The sequence below is a fragment of the Hydractinia symbiolongicarpus genome, chromosome 7 (assembly GCF_029227915.1).
Source record: "Hydractinia symbiolongicarpus strain clone_291-10 chromosome 7, HSymV2.1, whole genome shotgun sequence".
In the NCBI taxonomy this organism is placed as follows: Eukaryota; Metazoa; Cnidaria; class Hydrozoa; order Anthoathecata; family Hydractiniidae; genus Hydractinia; species Hydractinia symbiolongicarpus.
Window position 1 is genome coordinate 19,168,835 of NC_079881.1, and position 26,389 is coordinate 19,195,223.

Consider the following 26,389-nt stretch of genomic DNA (forward strand, 5'->3'; position numbering starts at 1 on the left):
TTTCTATAGCTAGCTGTAATTTTTATTTCTTCTTGCCAAAGCGCACTGATGATGATAGAAAAGTGTTTCTTTTTAACCATTACTTTATTCCTCACAACACAAAATGTTTGGTATATGTAGCTAGCTTGCAACAAGAAGCTAACCCCTAAAACTAACATCAACAATATGTCCTCTTTTGCCTCTCCATAAAAGTCAGTAATTTAAGTTTTCTTCGATTCCAACATCTTACCCATGTCAATATACCACAAAGAAGGTTAGCAACACCATTTAAACGTGTTAATAAAAAGCAAAACGTCAGTTAAAGTAAAAATTTAGTTGAAGAAACATCAGGCAGGATTTTGCATTTCTGCCTCTTTTCACAGCACTATCCAGAATAGTTGTGAAAAACTGACCATGAAAATTATTTGGCCCATCGATACAAATGAAAACAAGCCAAAAATTTGTCCCTACAAAGCGCTTCGCTAGCGCCCAGACCTGCGCAGTATGAAACTCCGTACTTACTAAAAAAGTTTTTTAACAAGTTTCTTAATTTTTCTTTGAAGAGATATTCAATTAAAAAGCATGACTTAAACACAACAAAGACACTTTCGGCAATATATTTGCAAAAAAAAGATGAAATGAAGCTTTCCATAGAAATCGTTCATTTTTAAGTAGTCTTTTATTCAAAATTCGTTCTGTTTAAAACTTCAGAATTCCGATGACGTAGTTTTGGACAGGATGACGCATTTAAATTTTTTATATTGTAATAATCCAATGTGCAATGTGCTGTTCCAAAAGTCCGTCCTAAATAGGGTTAAATTTTTCTAAATGATTTCTTTATATACAAAAAACATCAGCAATATTTTTTGAGTTTTTTTATGTTCTTGTTACATATTTCACGAGCCCTAGATATAATTCAATTGTTTTTTATTCCCGGTGGAGAGCGCGTGCTCCATAATTAATGACCATTTAAGGACTGTTTAAACAAAGGAAAATTTTCGAATCATAATTGATGTATATTTGTGAAAATAAATTCACCGACGTGGTTTTCGTTTTTAAGAAAATTTTCCCTACGGTTTTCCCTACGAATTTTGGACCAATCAAAAGTTGCGAAAAAAACTTAAAGTATATGATAATGACCAATTAAATAAAAGAACTTTACTTTCGTTATCCATCAAGCATCGATACATCTTTGATCAATATTTTAATGTTATGACACAACTTTTAGAATTTTGTACTTTTTTTAGAACTTCTGGATGCTTTTATCGGATTGTTAAAGATAAAACGTTGAAACCCCTTTTCTCTAAGTTGTGTACTAATACTGTTCCTTACAATTTAAAACAAAGTTTTAAATTCGAGGCATTGTTCTAAAGCAACACATAGCGGCGATTGAAAATTAGTAAAATTGGACGATAGCGTGTTTTATCTACAGGTGACGTGTCAAGCTCCTCCTGCCAGGATTCTACATTTTATAAAATTTTCATAATTCAAAATTTTCTTGTTTTCAACTTGAAGTAAGAATAATAAAATAAAAGTTGGGATAAAAATGTAATTATGGGATAAGAATATAATTCACTCAAAGAATACCATAGCGGCCGATAACTTTTTGTGTAATCTATGTATGTCGACCCTCTGGACATAATATGTTAAAAAAGAACAGGCTGAGTAGGGTTAATGCGAACGACTTAAATTTGCGTTTACAGATATCCTTATTTTCTGTCCTCTGTTAATTCCCCCGATATTATTTCTTTGTTGCGTTATTAGGACTCGTATTTTTAAACACTACAAAAACAAGTTAAATTTTATCTTAATTTATTCAATTAATCCCGTTTTTACAGGGTAATTATGTTTTAGGAAAGCCGCTTTGCGAATGCTAAATAAAAAAAACAAACACACAAAAAACACGAAGTATATACAATAAAATTCTGTCGTTACAGACTTGAAGGAAAAATCTATTTGATGAAAGTGAAAGCAATCAAGATGAAGGTGCATCTTGATTGCTTTCACTTTCATCAAATAGATTTTTCAGTTCTTCTTTCACGCTGTATAGGGCTTCAAATTCCTGTAAAGTCTAAAAAATTTAAATTTTCTACGTACTTCTTTCTTAACAGAATTTATTACCTCCTCAATTTTAGATTTTAATATAGGTAGTTTCTTAACATCAGACTAAACAAATTGGACTTTTATCTTCAGCTCACCTTGAACCAAGGGAGATTGCGTTGCTTTTGTATCGTCAATAGTAGCTTCAAACCTTCTTGCATTGTAAACCAAGCTTACCTAAAAAGCTGTCTATTTATTTTTAATTGAAATGTTGCGTTTATATCACGTGCAATTGTATAATTTCATATTGTCAACAAAGTAATTAACGTTTTCTTCTTGTTTTCACGTTTTCCCGACATGTGCTGGAATCTACATTTTTATGTAACTTCCAGAGATGGTTTTAAAAAGGCGCACTTATAATTTTTTTTCGTTCCTAGATGGGACATCATTTAAGTTGCAAAGAAAGTAAAAATAACAAATATTAAATAAAATAATATTAAAAAACCAAACAATAAATTCAATGTGGGCAATAAAGCTGTTGTAACGACACATCCAATCCTCCATAACCACATGAATATCAATAAATGGAGGAAGTGAAAAAGCAAGTTTTATCCATGACATAGCCATCAACAAAGCAAAAGCAATATTCCATATGTTTAGCTGCAAGAAGCTTTTGTTCGCTAACCCGTCTGCAAGGTTTGGTACAATTGCCATGATAACGATGCCAACCACAATAAGATATATTGATATCCCAACTTCTTCGCGACAATCATTTATAAATACTGTTCCTAAAGAATAAAATATAGTTGTAAATCACCTGTTTTTTCTCTTGTCATGAAGAAGAAATCCTTATTGTTCACGAAAAACATAGTGTTACGTTAATATGAAGCACTTCCAAAATCAAGGTAATAATTTTTAACAAGAGAAGCAATAAAAATCCTCAGTAAGTAAATGTTTAGTTGAATTATTTTTTAAAAATGGTTCAAAATAATAGCAGCAAAGCACATCTGTACAATAATCACTTTAGCTTCATAAGAACATTGTTCTTTCGAGTCGCTCAATTTGCTCATAAGCAATGTAAAATGGTATGTATGTTTGCAAAGAAAAAATATGACTTACCACAAGAGAATATACTAATGCATGTAACCACGAAGATCTTCAATACTGCATGGAAACACACATTGTGTGATGGTGAGACTGGCGTGGTTACTGAAACGCAAACAGGTATGCATTGGAAGATATTGACACATTGTAATATGAGAATAAGAAAAGTACGGATACCTGTTTTGTAGTTATCCTGAATTTCGAGTGGCACACTCTAAAAAAATGTATAAGATGTAAAAATTAGTTCAGGATAACATCAATGAAATAACGATATCAAAAATAATGATACTTGCTTCTATATTACATTGCTTTGCATGCAGATCGATAATTTCATCCATTTTGATTACTACCATTTGATCTTTACGATGAATTATTTAACTCTAATATATCAGGTAACAAGAAAGATTGTTATTTGTCTCTTCTTAATTCATTCTATCGACAATCTTTTACCAAATTTAATTTATATAACCTGATCGCAAAATTGTCTAAAAATAAAAAAAATCACGCCACAAGTTATTATAATTTTCGTAAGAACGTGGAAACAATATTGTCGCTTTAGCTACCATGACAACAGGATCTGTTGTGAAGCAACATGAATTATAAAAGATGTGCGCATGATATTGTGTTATTGTTCATGGGTTTAAACGTGTTCTTTTTTGCTTGAAAAAAAGATTTCTTCTTTCTCCTCCATAAGAATATCAAGGAAAAGAATATATTTTAAAAATATAAAAATAAAATGACTTTGAAGAGCGATATGGGTTTTTGATAAAATGCAGAAAAGCCCTCAATCAATTATGAAGGAAGGCTTTTACAGAGGTGATCAAAAATCCAAATAGCCAAATTATTACTACTTTCTCATTGGATTTTAAATTTTTTTATAATCCAATTATCTTCAATTACTTCAAAACACATTCGTGATGAAAACAGGGAGTATTGAGCCTTTGTTTCACGAAGAATTCGAATAGACTTAACCGACTTATTAAGGAATCGTCGATCTTGCTCAATGAGCAGACTCTCCTTCAGCATGACTTTGAAATTATTAGACTCACGCGTTAGAATATTAAATTTTTCAAAAGATGGTGGAGAGCATGAAGGAGATACAGCGGTAGGTTGTGAAACCTACCGCTGTATCTCGCATGGCTGCAGACATTCCCATGTCTGCAGACATGCGAACCTTAAATTGGCGAATAGACTAGCCATAACAAGTGGCATTGCAGTCACTGCACGTAAAATTATAAACAATTCCAGAGCATAGAAGTTGCAGTATACGATCTATGTATGGGAAATAATTACTCAGGCACATATTAGAGGTAAATACTACTTTAAGTCCACAATGAGGTAGGAACGAACTAAGTAGTCCGCATTTGCAAAGACACAGAGCAAGCGATTCGATCCGCAGTTTTAAGAACTGAGAGCCGCAGACAAACCCACTACACTACGTGCGGCAATATGTTAGTAATGAACTCAGATAGTATGTCCGGATGGTGTGTTTACATAGGTGAATTTTTATCATAGCATATCAGTATTTTCTCTTCTTTTTCTCTTCTTTTTCTTATATACGCATATACACGTAAATTTTAGAAAAAAGTAGAAGTTGTGTTCTTACTATTAAGTTCCCTTACAGAACTATTAGCTAAGAACAAAAATAAGAACAAAACAGGGTGTAAAAGGCTCAAGCAATAAGAACAGCCAGTCTTAGATTTATTTTTATTGGTTCTTATAAAAAAAGAATGATATTCGAAGTTATTTTTGTTATAAACAACAACAATCATTTCCAACTTAATTTTGTCTTTGAAAATATAATTAAAGTATTCGTGAGCTCATTAAAAAATTCACAATCGTCACATATGTTTCGTGCAGCGTTAGCACGCAGCAGTAGTAATTTTCCAACAATTTTGGAGAAATAGCTATAATTATTATAAACTAGTCGGTGGCCTGTAGATAAATCCACGGGTTCGGCCGTCCTTTATATACCGCATTTCGTGTGTCTCGCTACTTGAGGTACTATTTTGCGCAGAGACAGACAGAATACGGATTTTATTATAGAGAAGAAATCACAACTAACCTGCTATAAAAAACTGGTATACTTAACAAGTGTATTAAATATTTCTTTTCGTCAACTGGACTCTTCTATCGTGTTTTTTTTATTTTTTTTATTTTATGTTATAAAAACGTGTGAAAAGAGAGTTGGGTTTTTTCATAGAAAATTCTTTGCGGTTTTTTTAAATCTTATATTTCGTAATAGAACAGAATTATTTAACCACATACTTGTTCAATATATTTGCTAAAGGAAGTGAGATTGTCAAGTTTTTTATTTTTAATGAAGACATCATTTATTTATATGATAGCAACGAAACAATATTTCATTCTTTCTTAACCACAAATTTAAACTCCCTGAGGGATAAAAGTTTTCTTGTTAAAACGCATCTTTTGTTGAAAAAGGTTTCCTATAAACACTGCATGTTCTCATGTTTCTCCACTGATAATTCGAGTGACTAACTGTGTAAGCAAGAATAACAAATAACGCTCAGAATTACGTTCCGGTGTTTAGGTACAAGTTTTAAAAGTCATTAGTAGAATCTATACAGTTAAATATTTTACAATAGCTCTGAACATGAGTGATAAATATAAAACAGAAATATAACATTTTTTTTTACATAAAGTTTGTATTGTGTAGAAAGTCTAATCCGTGTCTCAAAAAATACTCGTTTTCTTTTAATTGTAAATTCTCATCGGCATTGTATATCGCCATCAATCAGATATTACCAAATGGGAGAAATTTTTTACACGCTTAATTTGAGATTCTTCACAATACTTCAAAATGTGAGCAATGCGAGGTTTATCAATCTAAAGGTTATACGTTTAATACACCAGCAGAGCTCCTTTAGTGTAATTTAATCTTATAAATTTATTTATGTAGCCACTGTGCGTAGTTCTTTATTTCACAAGTTAAAAACTAGACCAATCCAAAAAATATGTACAACTTGATAAATTTAAAACCTTACCTGATTGCGAATCAACTTTTTATTAAATAATGTTTTTTAAAAAAATACAAGTACTACCTTGTGGCAGTTCTATCTTTTAGTTGCACGGTTTTAATTAGCCAATCGCACGTGTAGTATTTCATACAGAATATCAATAAATAAACAAAAAAGTAAATGTGTCTTGTCCTGCCCCATATGTTTTAACAAAAATACTACAAACACTTTTTTTTCGATTTATTCATGAGCTAATAAAATTGACAACTCTTTTATTAAAACAAGATTGCAAAAGCCATTTCACATGCTATGCTTATATCTATAAAATACGCATAATATTGTTGCTTTGCTGTATATAAAGTCTGTATAGATCTATTGTATACCACAAAATCACTTTGCGCGTGTATGAATCGCACCGTGTCATCAGCGCTCCACTCGTTCAACTTAAAACGTTTCGTGAAATTACATAATTTCTGCTTGACTTAAACTGCCGTATTAAAACCATAAACGTTCGAACATAATCTTTGTATGGTAACCGTATCGTTACTTTGTGTTGAAGGTGCACGAAATAAATATGCCAGAGATTCACGTGACATTTGAAAGTCTGATCTGTCGTGTGTCAATGAGCCAATCAACGCGTTGCAGTGTCAATATATGTAACTTTAGCGACGTGTGGAAATCATTATTCGGAGTTATTGTTGTTGCCCCGGGATACGGTCCCCGGAACTTTTTTATCAAAAGTGACGATGAAGTCAAATAAGTTATTGAATATGAAGTCATTATACAAAAATGTTATTTTTTGAGTTGTGTTTTTCTATTCTTACAGTCGGTTATTACCCAGGTAAAAGGGCGGCATCAATATTTCTGAAAATCCCCCAATGTGATTGGTTAGAACTTACGTCATAGTGGGCAATATTATACGGTATTGCCCGCTACCATGGCAACCGTGTTTAAGGTTTAAATATGGTAGCATTAAATGTAAATAAACACGGAAAAAAGTAAACAAAACGCGAAAAATAAGTGAAACTTACTTTCTTGTTTTCAAGAATTCTATGTTACAGCTACAATAAAAACCTGTGATGTTTACACGATATTCGATTTTAGCTCGAATGTACGTTCCATATGTGAATAGTTTCTATAAAGGCATGGTTTCTACGTCCTGCTTATGATGTTATATTTTTGTCGTAAAATGCAGTACCCAGATAATAATCCATATAATAACTGTTTATTTCGGGCAATACCTTCGAATATTGACCTTTGTCACGTATTGCCCTCACAAGCTCGCCAATACTTTGACGTCGGTCAATATTCTCCGGTATTGCCCTCATAAACAGTTATTATAGCGCGAGTAATACAAAAACTACAATTATTGGAGATATTGGTTAATTTTTGGGCTGAAAAACAAAATGTTTTCCTGAGGTCGAAATGAAATGCTGTCTTCGCAGCTATTTTGCAGTTGGAAAACATTGACATTAAATAGACTAAGGATCTTTGTTATGGAAATCTGTTGTCTTGCATCTTTGTTTTGTCGTGCTCTTCTTCTTCTTCGTTTACCATGTCTCGTGTACCATTCCGGACAATAACTACATAAAAAAAAGATTAATGGTAAAGAGTCGGTCAATTTCTTTAATCAAGGTAAAATTTACTGCACTGATGTACATCTGAGTCAAATCCAGAAAGACCGCATTCTTCAGTCTTATTTTATATCCCACCTTTACCCTACTACGCATGCTCCCCATACACCCCCCTCCCCGAGTTAAAACGAAACTCCATTTCTGATTATCTTGCGAACATTGGAAATGCCACTTCTGCTCTTAATGTTTTGTTGATCTACTTCATTGCGTATATTAGCCCTGCATTAGTCTAATGTGATGAGAGGCGCGCCTGCCAACATGCTTTCATCTCTGTTTCTTATCTTAATCAGTATTATTATCTGTTTCATATTAATCTTCACCACTCTGACTTTTAAAGAAGCTGAAACCTTTTGTACCAAGCTTGTTCTAAAAAGTAAGGGTTGACAGACTGTTGTCGTGTTTCTTGTGATAAAATGTCAATAGATGTACTGTACCTGTGCTTAATCATTTATTCTGGCTACGATCACTTTTGCAACTTTTACGGAAACATATCCGTAAATTTTAAAAGAAACTGAATACTTGTTTTAGCTGGATGGAGTAACTGAAGTTAAGAGAACGTTATTGCGTCCAAAATGGTGACCACTTTATTCACTACCCAGATGTACACATGGTTTCCCTGTAATTTAACCTATGATTAACTTATGAACTTTCACAGGAAGTAATTTAGGGACATAAAAAAATGGTTGCAGACCGTTCTTGTTATAGCTGTGTAACTGCAAAATGAAGCTTGTGTTTTTATTTTGGATAAAGCTGGAAAAACCTGTGTTTGAACGCCGAATCAACCAGCTACGTTCTGTTTAACACCTATTTTTATCTTACTTCTCGCAAAATTGTACAACAGTATCGCTACCTTGGTACCATTTTGCGCGGAGTAAGCTGTCTTTGCGCGAATTTAAAGTTGTGTTACGAAAACACGAAAGGCGATATATGAATGGCAGACTACTCACTACTCTCTATAATAATACTAATGTTTGCTTCTCGGCGTCGAATCTATTGCTCGAAATAAGGTCGAAAAAACAGAAAGCTTTTTAAGAAAACCCGTAACTTTTTTAAATTTAGGAGTAGGTTAACTGAAAGCATGGAGTACCTCAATTGGTGTAGTGTTTGGGGAAGTGTTTTGGATGGTAGTTTTATTTTCGACACCAGATAATTACGTGCTCTTCTTTGCCGCTGACCTTTTGCAGACTGAAAGATTCGGACTAAACAGTTTCTATTTGCGATAATTTTGAACATCTTAAAAAAAGGCTTCCCCAATGCAAGGTCAACAGCAAATCGTCTGCTTATTATTACCAAAATAGCATGGAAACGAGACTAGCAATTAATTTCAAAGCTAAATAACTTGAAAAGGAGGCTTTTCCTCATCAAGCTTCTTATGACAAATTTTGTCCTTATAAAGTTGTGTTTACAATGATCAAATAACATGGAGACGAGGCTAAAACGGTGTAAAATTTTCATTGCACCACATACAATGTGCAAACAAACCTTTGTAGCTATGAAAGATTGGTTGCATTATACATGTGACAACCGCACCGTACAACATTGCGCGTCTTTCCGTAACTATGATATACCCTCAAAACCACGCTTTGAATATCAAAATTAGATATCTCACCAAATGCTACCCAAATTGGGGTACCTGTATTATCGTATGGTTAAAGTCTTTCTTGCAATTTGGTTGGCTGATATACACGAAACATATCCTATATATTTTATAAGTGCAATTAATTATTTTTAATTTTACAGTGCAAAAGCTGATAATTTTTCACTGATTCGCTAAAATAGCCTGAAAAACCTTTTTCCTTATTGGTTAAGGCGGTTCCCCTAGAAAAAAACTGTATCGCAAAGGATTGTCTTTTCTGAAGATACTTGATCAGGATATTATTGTCTCTGACGGTAAGACAAAATGAAGTCAAAAAATTTCATTAATTGGTGGGCATGGTTACCCGTTGCTAGGAGAAGTATAGGCAAAATATGAGATTTGGCTGCTCTACGCCTAACTAAATAACTGAATAAAATGCGTTATTTCAAGCGCCTTTTTGGCTTTTGACTAGTTTTTTGGCTAGTTGATGACGAGTCGTTGACGAAAGGGTGCGTCGTTAAGACAGCTTTTTGAATGCTTGTGGAACACCACATTTAATATTCAAAACTGTCATATATTGTCTTAGGGGGTCCTAAAGTATCATCTAGCTATTGCAAGGAATTTAACGTCGACGGAGGGGCAAGAAAGATATATGGATATAAACTTAAAAGTGACTAAATTTTGTCTTGGTAACGAACTTTGTCACCGACAAAATTCTTTTCCGACGAATTCTTTTAACGACGAATTTTTTGTCAATTAGGTATTCGCTGTTCAACAAAAACTTCGTGAACCATGACTGAAATTGAACAATATTCTACCTACACCGGTAAAAACGAAGACGTCATAAAACGGCTATTCTCGTCTCTAACTCGTCCGGACATCTTTTAGACGGCAAGACCGCATAGAATAAACTTGTAACATTGTTTTATTTCAACAAATGTTGCATTTGACAAGAAATAAATAACAAAACAAAGTGCTTTATTTACCCGAGATATGAATGGACAATAAAGGAAATGTTTTGCTGATTAAAAGTAAGTATCTTAGATTTATGTTGTACTTTCGTCAGCAGAAACATTTGCGATTTTTAGTCTTTTTCGCGGAACATGATGCTTATGACTTGTTTTGAGTTTAAAATGAATTGGCGTTTTTTATCAATATTTGGGAAAACTTTGAATACTTAGTTTTTAGTAACAATATACGTTACACATGTCCTAAAGTTTTGGACCTATAAAGGACATCATGCAACATGCTAAACATAACAGAAAAAGCTTATTATTATATTAATATTATTTCCGATATTTTCTCGGTACTGTTCGATAACTTTTGTTGACATATTTTCGAAATATCAGTGAAGATTTCATAATAAAATAATTCTTTAACGTTGACTCAGTTGGAGACACAGCACACAATTGCGAAAGTTTCATAAAAACATTTAAACCCTTTTGTGCTTTTATTTGTCGCCCAAAAAGGTTTTTAATAGCCTGTAAAATGTAAAGAAGAAAAGTAAAATCTTTATTTACTTGGCAGATGTTATAAAGACATACTATTAATTTTTACAAACGCATTAACAAAGTTGTATCAGATATCATGAACTCTTTCACTGGCATTTAAATTTTGTCGTATATGTAAAAGAGAACGGGCGCCGAGTTTGTTTGTTTGTACAGAAAATGCTGAGATTCAACTTTTAAAAATGTTTGCATGTGCAGAAACTGTTTCTGGTATCAAATTTAATTCTTTCGTTGAACAACACGACCTGTCTAAAGTACTTCCTATATAGACCAATCAGATTTACAAATCAGAGTTTGAACATGCCGTAGACATGCGCATTAAGTATTGATTTTACGACCAAGCCTTCACTCCCTGTTTTGAACTCGCTGGTTAAAGGTTGGACAAATTTTGTAAGTAATAATTAATTCACGTTGCAATTCACTGAAAAAAATAATGTTTTGAATGTAACATCGAGGAAGTAATTTGTGAAAATAAAGCGATGAAAATTTTTGCCAACTTGCTCAGAAGCATGTGTTAATATAATAGTGAAACTCAGTTTAAACGATCTCTTTCTACACGATTCAAAAGTCTTTCATAAATTCTGTTTTATAAAAGCGCGCAATTTTTTTCACCATAAAATAAAAGACACGTTGTAGAGAATTTTTATAAATTGAATTTAAAACATTGTTTTTACCTCAACGCTACGTTATAATAGAAGTTTGTTGAACATACCTGGGGTTGTTGATTATCTTATGCAGAGTTAACATTTTTTTTTTCTTTTAGTACTTGTGAAAATGGGCGTAGGTAAAATACTGCTGATCGTTGGTAGCATTGGTGCATTCATCTTTCTTGCAGCATGCACAGGCGGAAATTACTGGATTGTGAGTAAACTTAATAGTGATTTCGGACAAGGATTATGGAAAATATGTGCCATCACTTGTGTTTCGTTTGATGATTTTATTGACACATATGGTGGAAAACTTCAAGATTGGTTTAAAGCTGTTCGCGCGTTCGCCATTTTATCATGTTTAGCTGCTATTGGCGGTGTATTAATGTCGATCTTAGGATTAGTTACGGATAAAGTTAAAGGATTGTTCGCCTCTCTTTTCTTATTCGCTGCTGCAGGCTGCATGGCACTTGCTTTGATAATTTATAGCAGTAAACAAAATATGAATACAAATGTTAAATACGGATGGAGCTACATCTTGGGATGGATTGGTGCTCTTGGAGCATTAGCATCCGGTATTATTGGATTCATGGCAGAAAAATTTTAAGGTAGAACAAACTGAATTTAAATTGTTAAATTTCCTTACTAAGTTTTTACAAAAGTGTATAATTAAAACGTGCGAAAGTAAATAAACACAAGAAGAAAATTCAAGTGTCTTTATAATCTACAGCCTGCCATTTTTAGCATTATTTTTTAATAAGATTTTTTAGAATAATAGACAATGCAAACACAGTAAAACCACATGTTTGCCATATGTTTGCCATGCTGATGTTGATTGTAAAATATAATATGACTACGAGAAAAGCCCATTGAAAGAAACACAGCGAATTATCTTGCGAAACATAATGGACTTGAAAGATTAACGCATTGATGTAACCAACAGGGGGGGGGTTTAGCACTTTCAATAACTTTTTGTTATCATATATGATACAAAATATTCCTGGTTAATAAAATAACTAAACCATTCTTTACTTGTGGTCTTAAAAACTTGCATAATTAAAACTCGTCCAACTAGTTATATTAAAGGCAAAATTTTGCGGCGAGAAAAAAATCTTTGAGAACTTTAAAAAATGGTGGCTATTGCTGTGTTGTTGTAGGTGTTGCGTTTCGTTTCGTGTTGGTCTTTTGAATAGGATTTAAGATTAAAACAAACATTATTTTTTAATATGAAAAAAATATATATTTATATTTAGAAAGCATTTTGCCAACATAAAGAATGAAAATAATTGGTTGAAAACAGGTTTGATCATTAAAGATTATGTTTATTTCTATAGGCGACGAGAAATATCATGTGGAAGGAAAAAATGTTTTACTTGTGTTGCTAAAGTATCACATTTCAGAATTTGGCGCCTAAAGTTGTAACTCGCCAAGATCATAACATTTAATAATTAATTTTATTCATGTTCTCAACTGCCTGTGTATATTTTTACCGTGTGCGTTGAAAGGGCGAGACAAAATTTTTTTTATTTAAAATACCCATTACAAACTATACGTGGTATTTTGTTCTCATGTGACCAACCAGGGCCAGGGCCTTGTTCAGGCCGTCTAATATAAAAAGCCTAACATGCCCTGGGGACGAGGTTAAGATAGTAGGGGAAAATAATTAAAACAACATTGAAAGCGTTGGAAAATCTAATTACTAAAAAATTAAAGTCATCGATCTCCTTCTTTGAATTTTAGGGATGTCATAAAAGACCCACCCTCAGCGTAATAATATAACAGATTAGTGGCGCGTAGCCCTGTGGTTATGGAGTTCGCTTCGTAATCACAAGTGTCTATACAACAGTTAAGGGTCAACCCATGCCATGTGGGGGAAATTGGTTAGGTAATGCCGGTATATACTTAATGTATACATTCCGAACACAGGACCCACATTGGTAACAGTGTTTCAAACACTGAAGTGGCTATATTCTGTAAAATATGCGGCATAATAGTAATAATAATAATAATAATTCGTTTTTGTGCTTAAACGTATGGCTACGCAAATACTCTCATAAAACGAGGTATTTACACAGCACAACCGAGATGGGTGGGAGGGGAGGTTTAAACCTCCTTGGAACAACGAAATAGATTTTGCAGTTCTTGTGTTTATAAAGTCATAAACCAAGACTCAGTCTTCACTTATTAAGATTTTTTTCATGTTGAAATATTACTAGCATAAAAACGGCTTTCAAATTGGCTTGTCGCATTTTCTTTCATATTTTCTTTATCATCGTTTATAAATAAAAGCAAAAAACTGCGGTCGGTTTGAAATCACACTTACCAAAAACGTTAGAGTAAGTAAGTAAGTAAGTAAGTAAATAAGTATTTATTTATTTATTTGTCTTAATAGACTGGAGATTTATTAGAAATAGAAAAATGTATTAAGAATGTGTTAAGATACCGATCTGGATATTAATGGGAAAAATTTAGCTGCATCCAGTTGCATCGGTTACATGTGAATGTAAATTCTGTGAGGGGCGGATAAATAAAATTAAATAATTTAAGTCACACCTAGTTGCTCATAAAAATAATTAGAACATGGTGTGTCAAAGAAGGGAGAAGAACTAGTACAGACAAACTCTGATCTTGCTCTGACATACATTCTGAATGAGATTTTTAAGAAATCCGGTTAAAACACATAAGTTATCCGACAAATAAATTTTTAGCTACGATTCATAACTACATAGCTAGCTATATACACATCATAATAATAAAAAATTGGTTTGTTTGTTTATTTGTTTGCTCCATTGTTTCGCTAAAGAGAAAAATTAAAAATTTCCCTACATAAACACTCAAAATTCTAGCAATGAAAGGATAAACCATCATATCACACTACTCCGTACGTGTGATTTAATAAAGCATATTTTGAAATCAAACGAAAATTTAAATATAACACTGTTTCATTGTCTCTAGCGAAACTTTTTTCCCTGTATATTTTTTTAAGCCCTGAAACCTGAAACGGCCGGATATTAAGGTCGACCAAGGGTCAACTCAAATAACAATACGACAACGGAAATAATATTTTCAATAAATTGACTTCTTTGGAGAAATCTCCGTTATGGCGATTAACATTTTGACCTGCACAACCTTTACATAAATAAAGCTTCTTTAATTCTTGTGAATATTTAAAAAATAAAATAACGTGATAGCCTACAACAAAATGAACACATTACTATTGGTTTTAACATACCTTACGCTCTGTATTCTCTCCAAACAAGCAAATGCATTCAAACTAAATTCCACTGAACATATACAAGAAAAAAGCTATTTCTCTATCGATGAGAAACGTAACAAAACACTTAAAGATGATGTTGTTGACGAGAATGTTGTAAAATTAAGTGAATAAGAAATAAAATTACAACCAAATGCTCAAGCAAGACGTGGAGGTTCTCGTAGTGGCAGCAGAAGTAGATACATAAACAGAAGAAATAGTGTTATGAGAGTTTTGGAGCAAAATACAGCATCTTTGTATGACAATGATAATAACCTAATGATAATAACGCTTATTTTGCAGGCTTAAAGGAGAAATTGCTAGGCTAAAATATCACTTACAGCCCGCTTGCAATACGGGATTATATACCATCATGCACTGCGCGGATCAAAGTATCAATTAACGCCTGCTTTTAATATGGAATTATATACCATCTTGCATTGCGCGAACCAAAATATCAATTATCACCTGCTATTTGGCCGTAAATGATATTTGCAGTCCGCTGGGCAATCCATTAATTTCTCTGATCGGTTATTGCACTTCTTTTCAGAACAAAAAAAATAAACAAACAAACAAAAAAACAAACAAACAAACAAAAAGCTAGAAGATGGGGGTAAAGTTTTGATTCTGGAGTAATTGCCTCAAATCAAGACTCAAAATCGATTTACAACGCCCCGAAATAAACATTACTGTGCAGCAACTTTGTGTGAAAGTTTTATGAGACAGAGGTGTATTTAAATTCATAAATTCCCTAAAGTTTCCCAATGTAAAACTGATAAGTTCAATTTTCAAGAATCGTCGTACAGCTCCATCTGCAGCTACTCATGGCTTACTTATCTTAGTTTCTATTAGTAAGAATAAACTATGTTAGAGTAAGAGCCTTAAAATGCCATAAAGAATTTAAATGTAAAAACACAGCTTAAGTAGTTGGAAATCTATTGGAAAACGATGAAGGCGGTTGCTATGAGTGTTTTCATGTTTTTAATTGGTCGCGGATAGAATCTTGATGCGGCAAGTGAAACCTAGCTCGAATAAGGATTCTCTATTCCATCGTATTTCTTACCTTAATAAAGGTTAAAATATATATTTTTTGAAAATTTGGATCTTAAAACATTCTTAGTTACCGGAATGGTAACTTTGCTCATGATACAGGGCCCAATTGACATACCCCGAAGTCTTTTGTTTCTGTTTACATTATACCACTTAAAAGAAAATGCACATCTAGCGCGTATTTTGTAAAAGATAGCGCACAGGAGGAAGAAAAGAAGTTGATGATTTTTTTCGTGAAGGGATGATGAATGAAAATGAACGAACAAAATACGGAAGTAGCTACATTACACATCATACTAAAATATCTTAAAAAGTACAGATACATTTGTCCTTTGGACCCTGGTAAGAACGGTTAACGGTTTTAAAACGATCAAAAGTTAAAACAAACTTGGCTGTAAAGGTTTTATAGTCGAAACAATAAACCTTTTGTATATTCCCAAAAGAAACTAGCGACAACAGTGGCCAAGATTGCTATATGATATTATACCTTTATCAGAAGCTGCTTCATTAAGTCCAATGTTTTTGTACTTATTTTTATCAGAAACTTTGACAAAGATTTTTATGGAAAATTTTATTTGATATAAAAAACAAATCAATATGAAACTGTCAAATTTTATTTATCAACAGGTTATTTAAAAAGCGCACCATTTAATTTTTTTGGTTTGCTCACAAAACCGTGATGATAGGTCAATATTTATCTGTGCAAAGTTACTCTTATGCAGTATTGATAAATCATTGAATGCTTACATCAATTGAAGAAAAATGTGGGATAATAATGCGAATACTGAGTCCCGGCGGAGCAACTTTGAAAGTGGGGGGCTAAATTATTCAGTATCAAAGGCGGTTTGGGCCGCCGGGCTAAGAAAATTTTTTAACTTCCGCCCCCTAAGATGGCTAAAACAAACCTCAAATTCCGTTATATTGCGCTTGAAAGTCTTCACAAAATCCAGAAGATTATATATAGAATTATAGAAACCTTTCATTGTATGTAAGATATATTTTCAAAATAAGCAACAGTAACATCTAAGCAAAATAAAAATAATGCAGAAAAAGGCTATAGTATGTGATAACTACCAGTTCTCCTTTGTTAATTTTCCGAATACTCACTTTTTATTGTCGTCCGATTGAACAAATGCGTTGGCAATTTTAATTAGATATTTAGACGTAACACTTTTGCCGTATAATTTGCCGTAGCACAAATACAGAGCATATTTATATATTGATCAATTAATAATTGATTAAAACACATGATAAACTTATGAAAAAACATCACTTCTTGGCAAAAAAAGGGGGGTTTAGCCCCCCTTAGCCCCCTCGCTCCGGCGGGCATGATACTTGTTGTGTTCGGCCAGTCCAGAGTAAATGCTAGAGTCTGTAGGTCATGTTAAATTCAAATATCTTAGCTTGTTTGTTTGTTTGTTTGTGTTGTTGTCTCCTTGCTTATTTGTCTTGGATTTATGTCTATTACAATAGTCTATTACAATAACAAGTAAGTGTTGATTTTAGCGGTAGATTAGAAACAGCAAAACAGTTCTTTGTTTGTGAGATGAAGCGATTAAGTACATAAAAATAAAATTCTGTAATGAATTGAGCGTTTTAACATGTTTAACCGCATGTTTCATGAATCTAAAAGATAAAGTGTTGAGTTACAGCAAACTCGCAGAATAGCCGGTTTTTATAACAGAAATAATATATCAATTTTTTTTCAATTTATGTGAGTTAATGACACGAAGGGTTTTTGATAATCTGCCAAAATAAACTTTGCTCTTGTTACAAATAACGAATTGCGTTGCAACGCTTCCACGTTATACTATTTTCCACCTAGCTACAAATGACACCTTTTTTAATTATACTCTAAAAGACACGGAACATGCCTTTTTAGACACAAATAAAGTTATTTGCTATGTCCAATTTCCTCAGGATGACATTAATATTATTTTAAAAGCGTTGGTTGGATAATGGTTTGGTGCAAGACTGTATTTTATGTTAAAACTGTGAGGGCAAAGGTAAAGGTCGTAAGAGATTTCTCTCTTGACTGATTTAATGCTAAAAATAAACAAAATAAATATTTATGTAAACATATAAAGAATGTTTATCAACACTTTTTTATTCCTAAGAAAGGAAAACATAGCTACAATTGCAAGTTGTCGGTTCGGTTTGCACAACTCTTGTATTTGTTTTGTCATCTGAGTTACTTTATAGTAGCTCGAACTAGCCAATAATTTTTGTAGGTTTCATCAAGTTTCTTAAAGGTGAAAAAACTAAAGTTTAAGGCGCCACGTGCCTAATCATTCTCTCTTGTTTTTAAACTCATGCTGGACCTTCTGAGTAAAATCTAATGTAATGTAACTTTCTCTTGAACAAGAATCATTTACCAGCCTGGAGAAACACATCCAAATTACAACACCTTATTCACCTATTTGAACTTTAAATAAACGTAAATACACTTCGATGTGGGTTTTGTAAACAAATATTTGAACATACCATATAGCACATATGAAAAGATGGCGCCTTTTTCTGCTTTGTCAACAAAGTTTTTATGCGTTCTTGATCGCAAAAGTTTTAGTAGAAAAAGGCGAGCTTGGTTATGTTATGTGAAAAATATGACGCTTGCTATTAGTCAAAATTTTCGTTAAGCTAATTTCCAGTATTTTTCTTGTTAACACGTTACGTAATGTTTGGACTTATTAACACATCGACTATTTTCTTGACCAATTAAATAACTGAAACTGACACGCAGCAGAATGCAACTGATCACATCATGAATGATTTCAATAGGAAAACAGAGTTCGATCTTCTCCTTTCTATCTCAATGATTTAAAGTAACTTTTAATGTGCTTAACATAATTATACATTCTTACTTGTAAGAACCAGTAAAATCAAACCCAATTGACGTGCAGGTAAAAGCTTTCTCGAGCCTTGTTTGTTCTTATTTTGTTTCTAATAATAGAAAAATTTAACAAACAACTTTATAATTCAGCCTAATTTTGTTCTTATTTCAAAATTTTTCTTCTCTCAAATTTCTCAAAAAATTTTGGTTTATATGAAAATGTAAGATTTTTGCTGTTAATGAACTACTAAGGAAGAAACGTTTGCGCAAGAAAAGATTGTAGAATTAGAGATTGCGAATCTTATATTTTGTCAAGAAATAGACCTATTTCGATATCACCTTTTCATTATCAGCCGCAGTTGCTAAAAATTAAAACATTGCATGAAAACGAGGTTAGTTTAGATAAAGTTCAGGACGCCAAGTTGTTTACTAGCTGTTCGACCTTAATTATCAGCAAATGTTGGTTTTATAATTTTCAACTGCCATATTGGAAGAATCGTGGTGAATAAAAGTATATGGAGGGTTTTAGTAGTGGTAGTGTGACAAAAATTATGAATATTTATTGATATTAAGTGTGTTTTATAGCAACTTTAATGTTGCCTAGCTAGCTATAGCTAGCCAGCTCACGTCTTGTATTTTACTCCTACAAAGAGTTTATATTCTATACTCTAAGTTATAAAATGTTTACCTAGTTTACTCAAACTTCATATAACTTATATAATTTATAATTTATATATACTATACCTAGCTTTTCACAGCCAGATATTATAGGTTGGATGTTATAGCTAGGGATGATGTGCTGCCAAGCTATGTATCGTTATTATTGACACACTCCCCTGCTAATGTGCTTTAACCTTTCCATTCAATACACATTTAGAATAAACATATTTTGGGTCAACCCAGTGTACTCAGTAATCACAAATTGTTTATTGTTTTGGTTTTTCTGTTCAGATTCATATTAGTATTGTAGGTTTATCATTTCTTGAACATGCAACAATACAAATCACAAATTGTTTATTTTTCGGATCTGGCACAAACAAATTTTTTTCAGAAGGTGAAGAAACAACTGAAAATGCTGCTGTTCTTACGAAAATGTTTTTATCACAGGTCAAACATTTGCATAAATGAAAATAATTAGTAGGTGTAGTATTATTTCGGTTTGTCTGTTCAGTATTCATATTACTGTGGAAAGTTTATCATTTCTTGAACATGATAGATTAGTAGGCGACGTTTCGGGAGATCCTTCTCCCATCATCGGGCAAAGTAAAATGATGTTGCGCATGTATTTATATAATTGCAGAGGATCGAAATTCATAAAAATTAACCAATCAGAAACGAGCTGATAATTACAGTTAATTACGGTAATTAACATTTTCGGACCTGGATGTAGGTAACTACTTCTTCTGTAGGGCTGGTAACCAAATCTCAGGAAGTTGATACGAGATGCTGTTTATGTGTTTGTTACGTTCTACACTGTTGATGGTTTCTTTAATCTTCCTGGCCGTTGTTCGGGATTCTCTGTCAATGATTTTCTTCTCATCCCAATTAAACTGATGACTTCTGCTCCAGCTGTGGTCCGCAATTTCGTTTTTCTTCACATCTCCGTTTCTCACTGCGCGCATATGTTCTTGTACTCGTTGCTTAAACTTTCTTTTTGTTTCGCCAATATACACTGCATCACAATCTTTACACGGGATTTCGTAAACAACATTGTTTTGCTCTTCCAGGTTTATTTTGTCTTTTGGTTTAGACAAAGTGCTTCTTAGGGTGTCTTTAGAGGTAAGAATGCATTTGATCTTGTGTTGCCTTAAAACTCGACGAAGGATCTCGCTGGTACCTGGTACGAAGGGTAGGAATGCTGATGCGATAAATTCCTCTGATGTTTCCTTGTTGTCTCCGTTGCATCTTCTCTTCATTTTATTTTCTACTTGCGTGATGACTTTATGACTGTATCCATTTGTGATTAATGCATTTCTTACACGTCGAATTTCTATTTTCCTCTCCTGTTTGTCACTGACTACACTGTTGGCACGATTCAGTAATGAAGATATGACACTTTCTTTGCAAGATTTCTGATGGTTTGATTCGAAGTTAAGGTACTGGTCAGTGTGTGTTGGTTTACGATACACTGAAACTGAAATGGAACCATTCTTGCGTTTGACCAAAGTGTCCAGGAAAGCGATACTTCCATCGTGTTCAAGCTCAACAGTGAATTTGATTTGTCGATGTAGGCCGTTGATGTGTTCATGGAACTCTTCTAGATGAGATCTTTTGATTATGGCGAATACGTCGTCAACAAATCTTTTCCAAACCTTTGGACGTCTGTCCGATGTGACTAATGCTGTTGTCTCGTGTGCTTGCATGTATATTTCTGCGACTACTGATGATGCAGGGCCTCCCATGGCAACTCCGTCTGTTTGAGTGTAGAAGTTCTTATTAAACAGATACCATGTTTTGGTTAGAACAAGTTCGACCAAACGCAGAAAATCCGGTACTGGAATCTTTGTCTTTTCACCGAATGCAGCATCGTTTTCGATAATGTCTTTAATGATGTTTAAGGTGTCTTTTATGGGAACATTTGTGTAGAGTGATGTGACATCAAATGATACCATGCATTCGTCGTCTGCTATCTTTATTTCTCTGATGTATTCCGAAAATTCTTTTGAGTTTTTGCTGTGGTCACTTGCTGTGAATTTGCTGAGGATGGAAGCAACAAATTTTGATAGGTTGTATAACGGTGTTCCAGTGCAGGAAAGTTTTAAGGCAACACAAGATCAAATGCATTCTTACCTCTAAAGACACCCTAAGAAGCACTTTGTCTAAACCAAAAGACAAAATAAACCTGGAAGAGCAAAACAATGTTGTTTACGAAATCCCGTGTAAAGATTGTGATGCAGTGTATATTGGCGAAACAAAAAGAAAGTTTAAGCAACGAGTACAAGAACATATGCGCGCAGTGAGAAACGGAGATGTGAAGAAAAACGAAATTGCGGACCACAGCTGGAGCAGAAGTCATCAGTTTAATTGGGATGAGAAGAAAATCATTGACAGAGAATCCCGAACAACGGCCAGGAAGATTAAAGAAACCATCAACAGTGTAGAACGTAACAAACACATAAACAGCATCTCGTATCAACTTCCTGAGATTTGGTTACCAGCCCTACAGAAGAAGTAGTTACCTACATCCAGGTCCGAAAATGTTAATTACCGTAATTAACTGTAATTATCAGCTCGTTTCTGATTGGTTAATTTTTATGAATTTCGATCCTCTGCAATTATATAAATACATGCGCAACATCATTTTACTTTGCCCGATGATGGGAGAAGGATCTCCCGAAACGTCGCCTACTAATCTATCATGTTCAAGAAATGATAAACTTTCCACAGTAGTAGGCGTAGTGTTGCTTTATTATTTAAGAAAATAGATTCGAGTTTCTTAAAATTGTTAAACTTGTAAGGTTTTGTTGTTTAGGTTATCCTCAAAAAAATAAAACAAAGCCATTTATTAGTTGCAAGGCCGTCTGTATATATTTAAAACTTTCTAAACTTTCTTAGGCCATCTGTTATAAGTTATTGTGGTAAATCGATCAAGTATTAAACATATCTAAGGGAGTGCTGCCCAGCTTAACTGGCTAAACGTTATTGCGTTGAAACAACATGGGACCTCAAACAAATCGTGACCGGTTTGTTCATCTACACATCTCTTAGCTTTTAAAGAAAACATTTTGTTGAATATATAACATGATGAATACCGACATTCAATCTAATACCACCAACCCAACATGCTTAGGATAGCCAAGTCATGGTGTTATTTACAGATGTTTTAAAAAATAAAAGATATCCAATAACAAAGAATAAAGTGTATATATATGTCAACAACATTGGTTGAAGATTCAACTAAGCAAGCTAATAGTAACCAATGCTAGTGCTAGTGTAGCTAAATATAAAATCCAAACAAATCAACCTTAGCTAGCTAGCTAAACACTAGAAAAAAAATATAATCCAGCAATTTTATTAAGCCCAATGGATATAAAATAAGTCCCATGCTCAATTTTTTTTACAAAAAGTTCATAATTTGCCCATTTGACAAGTTAATTTGAGAAATAATAAAGGTAAACAAACTATATGTGCATCACTTCGCTGACAAATTAAAATTGTCTACAAGCTAACCTCGTTTTCATGTTAGTATGTCTACTCCGGCTGTGTATTTTGCGGAATGGAAAGAGATATTGAAATATGTCTATTGCGGACTTTAGAATTGTGAATTGAAGGTTAATAATCCATGAATTTTCCCACGAAATCTCTCAAAAAATTTTTTTTCATCTTGGTCATTAAGATTTGCTTCTTTAAAATTTTTTTTGATGCAAATAATTAACGGTTTCCTTCATATAGCAAAACAACGACAGAAATAATTCGTATTTTTCTTAGAAAACGACAAAATTAGATTGTAAAGTTCTTTCTTTCTGGGAGTTGCGGAAGAAGAAATTGTGAAAAAAGAGATTGCGAATGGCTCCTCTTGGCTAGAAACTCCGCAATCATTTCTTTCACAAAAATTTTTTCTTAAGGTATACTACATTGTATTGGCAGTATGAGAGATAATGGCAAGATAATTTACATACCGTTTTTTCTTATTTTGTGGCAAAATTCGCACGCCAGTTCTTAGTTTTAAGCCAAGTTATTTTTTTTGCAAAATCTGAGGTTTGTGTTCTTATAAATTGTTCTTATAAAAAAACATGAATATTCTTCATGTGAAAAACAATTCATTAGTGACCACAGGTAAAAATATATAATGCATAATAATTTTCAACAAACACGACTGCTAATTGTTTTGTTGGCTACGGGTACGAAGTGTGTACGTTCTTCTATTTTGCAATAAAACTCACCCCATAAATTTATGGTAATAAACACTTAATAAAAAAATTCCTATTACTAATATTTTTATGATCTATTTTAAAAATTTATTTTAAAGCACTTTTTTCAGTTCCTGCTTTTATGTTTTACCGCCGGGTTTTATTTTTTAAATAATACAGTATATTAATATATATTATTAAAACATACCTTTCAGCAAAAAATTATTTTATTAGTTAATTAAAAATATTGAATTAATTTTGATTTCAGGCCACCGTGTTTATGGACAATGGGTATTTGGAGGAATTGAAGAACAATCACGGCGAAATTTCATGGTAGCTGTAGAGAAACGTGACAGGCAAACATTGTTGCCAATAATTGAAGAGTACATTTCACCAGGGTCGATTATAATATCTGATTGCTGATGTTCTAAGCGAAATAGATTACCAACATCTTAAAGTTAATCATTCAATACAGTTCTATAATTCTGAAGCTGACAATACTAATAAAATAGAAGGACTCTGGAGGCAAGCAAAAGCACAATTACCATCATTTAGTACGAATAAATGTCTTTTTGATTCACATTTAGGTGAATTTATGTGGCGTTATGCAAATAAGGAAAGTGATCTTAGTATCCTTTAAGCTTGGTTCTCACCTGGCACTGAAGAGCACAAAAGAGCACTAACGAGCGATATCTCGTGTTTTTTTGATAAGTGAGAATCAGTTTCAACGCTCCTTAGTGCTCATTGTTGCTTATTAGTGCTGTTTCTCGAGCACTAACGAGCACTAAGTAATTCTAGTGCTCGTTTCATTGTTTTGTGCTGGGATCAAAGGTGCCGACATTCGTGCAGAAGTATTTTGTACAGAACATGATTTCCAAATGACGAAATAAAGTACGTTTCATGCTCAAAAGAGTTCTTATATTAAGCAATTTGGGAACTTTTTCGTTCTCATGTTTCTTTCTTTTATAATTATTTCGTAGTTGGTCGTTGGTCTTTGGTCATGCAATTATATTTTTTTTATAATCATTTCGTAGTTGGTCGTTGGTAGTTGGTTGAAACGATTCTAACGTTTATTTAGTAGGTGGTATTGTAAAGTTGCTCCGAAATCCACAGTAAAAGACCTTTCTTCACCAATTCCTAGCATCATTTTTCCTGCCACGCAAAAGCCAGATCTAAGAAGCTTACTGCTAAAAAGTAAGCAAATGACGTCACGCTGGAATTCATCTATATTTTTTTTCACATTACCTGTGCACTTTACAAGGAGGACCACATGCAATATGACAAGTGGAATGAATTTTATAGAATATGAATTTTATAGAATTTTATAGAAGTGCGTGTGTTAGTTACTTATTATTGTTTTGTTTCTGATTTTGTAATCTAATGGTTGATGACTGTATGCACTGAAATACTTACTTATGTTACTTATGTTAACTTTAGTTGTAGCTTCACGACTGTCGTGGACGACCGACGTCAGTCACTTCTTCCTCTTCTTCTACTTCATCTGTGAAGAGAGGAGGATGAGGATTAGAAGGAACTACAGTGACTATACTGTTTTCTAAGCCTTCATTTGTCTCGGGGATCGGAAGTTCTGACTGATTTTTCTAAATTTTGATGTGTTTCATAACCTTTTTGTGGCAGATTGATGGGTAATGGCAATATACGACATGCTGAATGAAATTATTTTTGTTGATTAAGATGTGTTTCTCAAAAACCAATCTTTTTTACATTTTGGGTAAACTTTTGTTTACGAACCATATACAATGTAATCTTTTTTAATTCAAGTTTATTTTTTGCTTATTAATTTTTTGACATTTAGGGTCAAAATTGTTGGTGAAGGGTAGTATGGATCATCATACTAAAAAATAAAATTTTTGTGTTCTTAACTGGTTGATTCTTACATTTTGTGTAAATTTTTGTGGGAGAGAATGGTATGCAACTGAATTGACTGAATTTTGTAGATTTACATTAAATGTTTTCTTAACTATGGCTTTTTCATATTTTTGTATAAGCTTTTAAGGGAAAGACAATATTGAAAATGTGTAAAGAACTTATTTTTGTTGATTTGTGCTAACTCTTGCAGGCCAACTTTTTTGAAATTTTAGAATAAAATACTGAGGGTTTTCAACATAATCACTTATAAAATGTACATATTTGAGGTGCATTATTTCTGATGTATTATCCGTGACTGTTTGTGTTCTTACTGTTGGTTTTGTGAGTATTGGTGTTGTGAGTGTCGTTGTTGTGAGTGTCGTTGTTGTAACTTTTTATCAACTAGATTTTACACCTTGCAAGCTGTTCTTTTTTTGTGGATGGGTTGCTGACATCATCAAAATTTAAATGACGCTTCTTTTTCGTTTTTATCTGCACATTTTTTTGTTTTTGCGGGTCTTTGCTGACGTCAGCCAAATTATAAAACCCTTATATCTCCTAAAACGTTCATCAAAAGCGCATGATTCTATACGTAATTTTGGTCGGAGTTTCGAGCTCTAGACAATGGAGGCACCAGATAACCAAATTTTCGAAAAAAGATTTGTTGGGTATTGACGGTCACTTGCAGATGCCATCAAAATCCAAGATGGTTTTCTTTTTCATTGTTCCCCTGCCTAAGTGGATTTTTATAATAATACGCCAGTTCCGTGTCTCTGTAACAGGCAAAGTGGATGTCTTCATTTTCCTTTAATGTTGCCGAAAAATGCAGGTCTAATATGTTAAATTTTCTGACGTTACGGCTCGACGTCAATTACTTTAACGTCATCTTATATTAAATTAATGAGGCCATGGCAATGCACCAAAAACTTTGAGGCCAAATAACTTGAAAACGAGGTGGTGACGACAATGATTTTTTACCGCGTTGGCAACTAGGGACTACCTGAGACCAGTTTGGGTAAGTTTTCCAAACCCGGATCACCGAATCCGTTTCGGAATGAACGGGTTGATGGC

The 26,389-nt window shown here is 33.2% G+C and overlaps 2 protein-coding genes across 3 annotated transcripts; one reads left to right on the forward strand and one right to left on the reverse strand.

Moving 5' to 3' along the window:
* Positions 1-1,578: 1,578 nt before the first annotated feature.
* Positions 1,579-5,319, reverse strand: LOC130649172 (uncharacterized). Its single transcript, XM_057455403.1, has 5 exons — positions 5,189-5,319; positions 3,417-3,608; positions 3,301-3,337; positions 3,139-3,228; positions 1,579-2,807 (listed from the first exon to the last, which is right to left on the reverse strand). Exons 2-5 carry the CDS (start codon positions 3,474-3,476, stop codon positions 2,434-2,436), a joined length of 561 nt encoding a protein of 186 aa, XP_057311386.1. The 5' UTR covers positions 3,477-3,608; positions 5,189-5,319; the 3' UTR covers positions 1,579-2,433.
* A 5,667-nt stretch (positions 5,320-10,986) lies between these two features.
* LOC130649173 (lens fiber membrane intrinsic protein-like) lies at positions 10,987-26,215 on the forward strand. Of its 2 annotated transcripts, XM_057455405.1 has the most exons (3): positions 10,987-11,209; positions 11,583-12,074; positions 23,718-26,215. In XM_057455405.1, exon 2 carries the CDS (start codon positions 11,594-11,596, stop codon positions 12,071-12,073), a length of 480 nt encoding a protein of 159 aa, XP_057311388.1. In that variant the 5' UTR covers positions 10,987-11,209; positions 11,583-11,593; the 3' UTR covers position 12,074; positions 23,718-26,215. The 2 variants fall into 2 exon arrangements, with proteins under 2 accessions (XP_057311388.1, XP_057311387.1); XM_057455404.1 differs by lacking the exon at positions 23,718-26,215 and having other exon boundaries at positions 10,996-11,209; positions 11,583-12,172.
* The last annotated feature ends 174 nt before the right edge of the window (positions 26,216-26,389 follow it).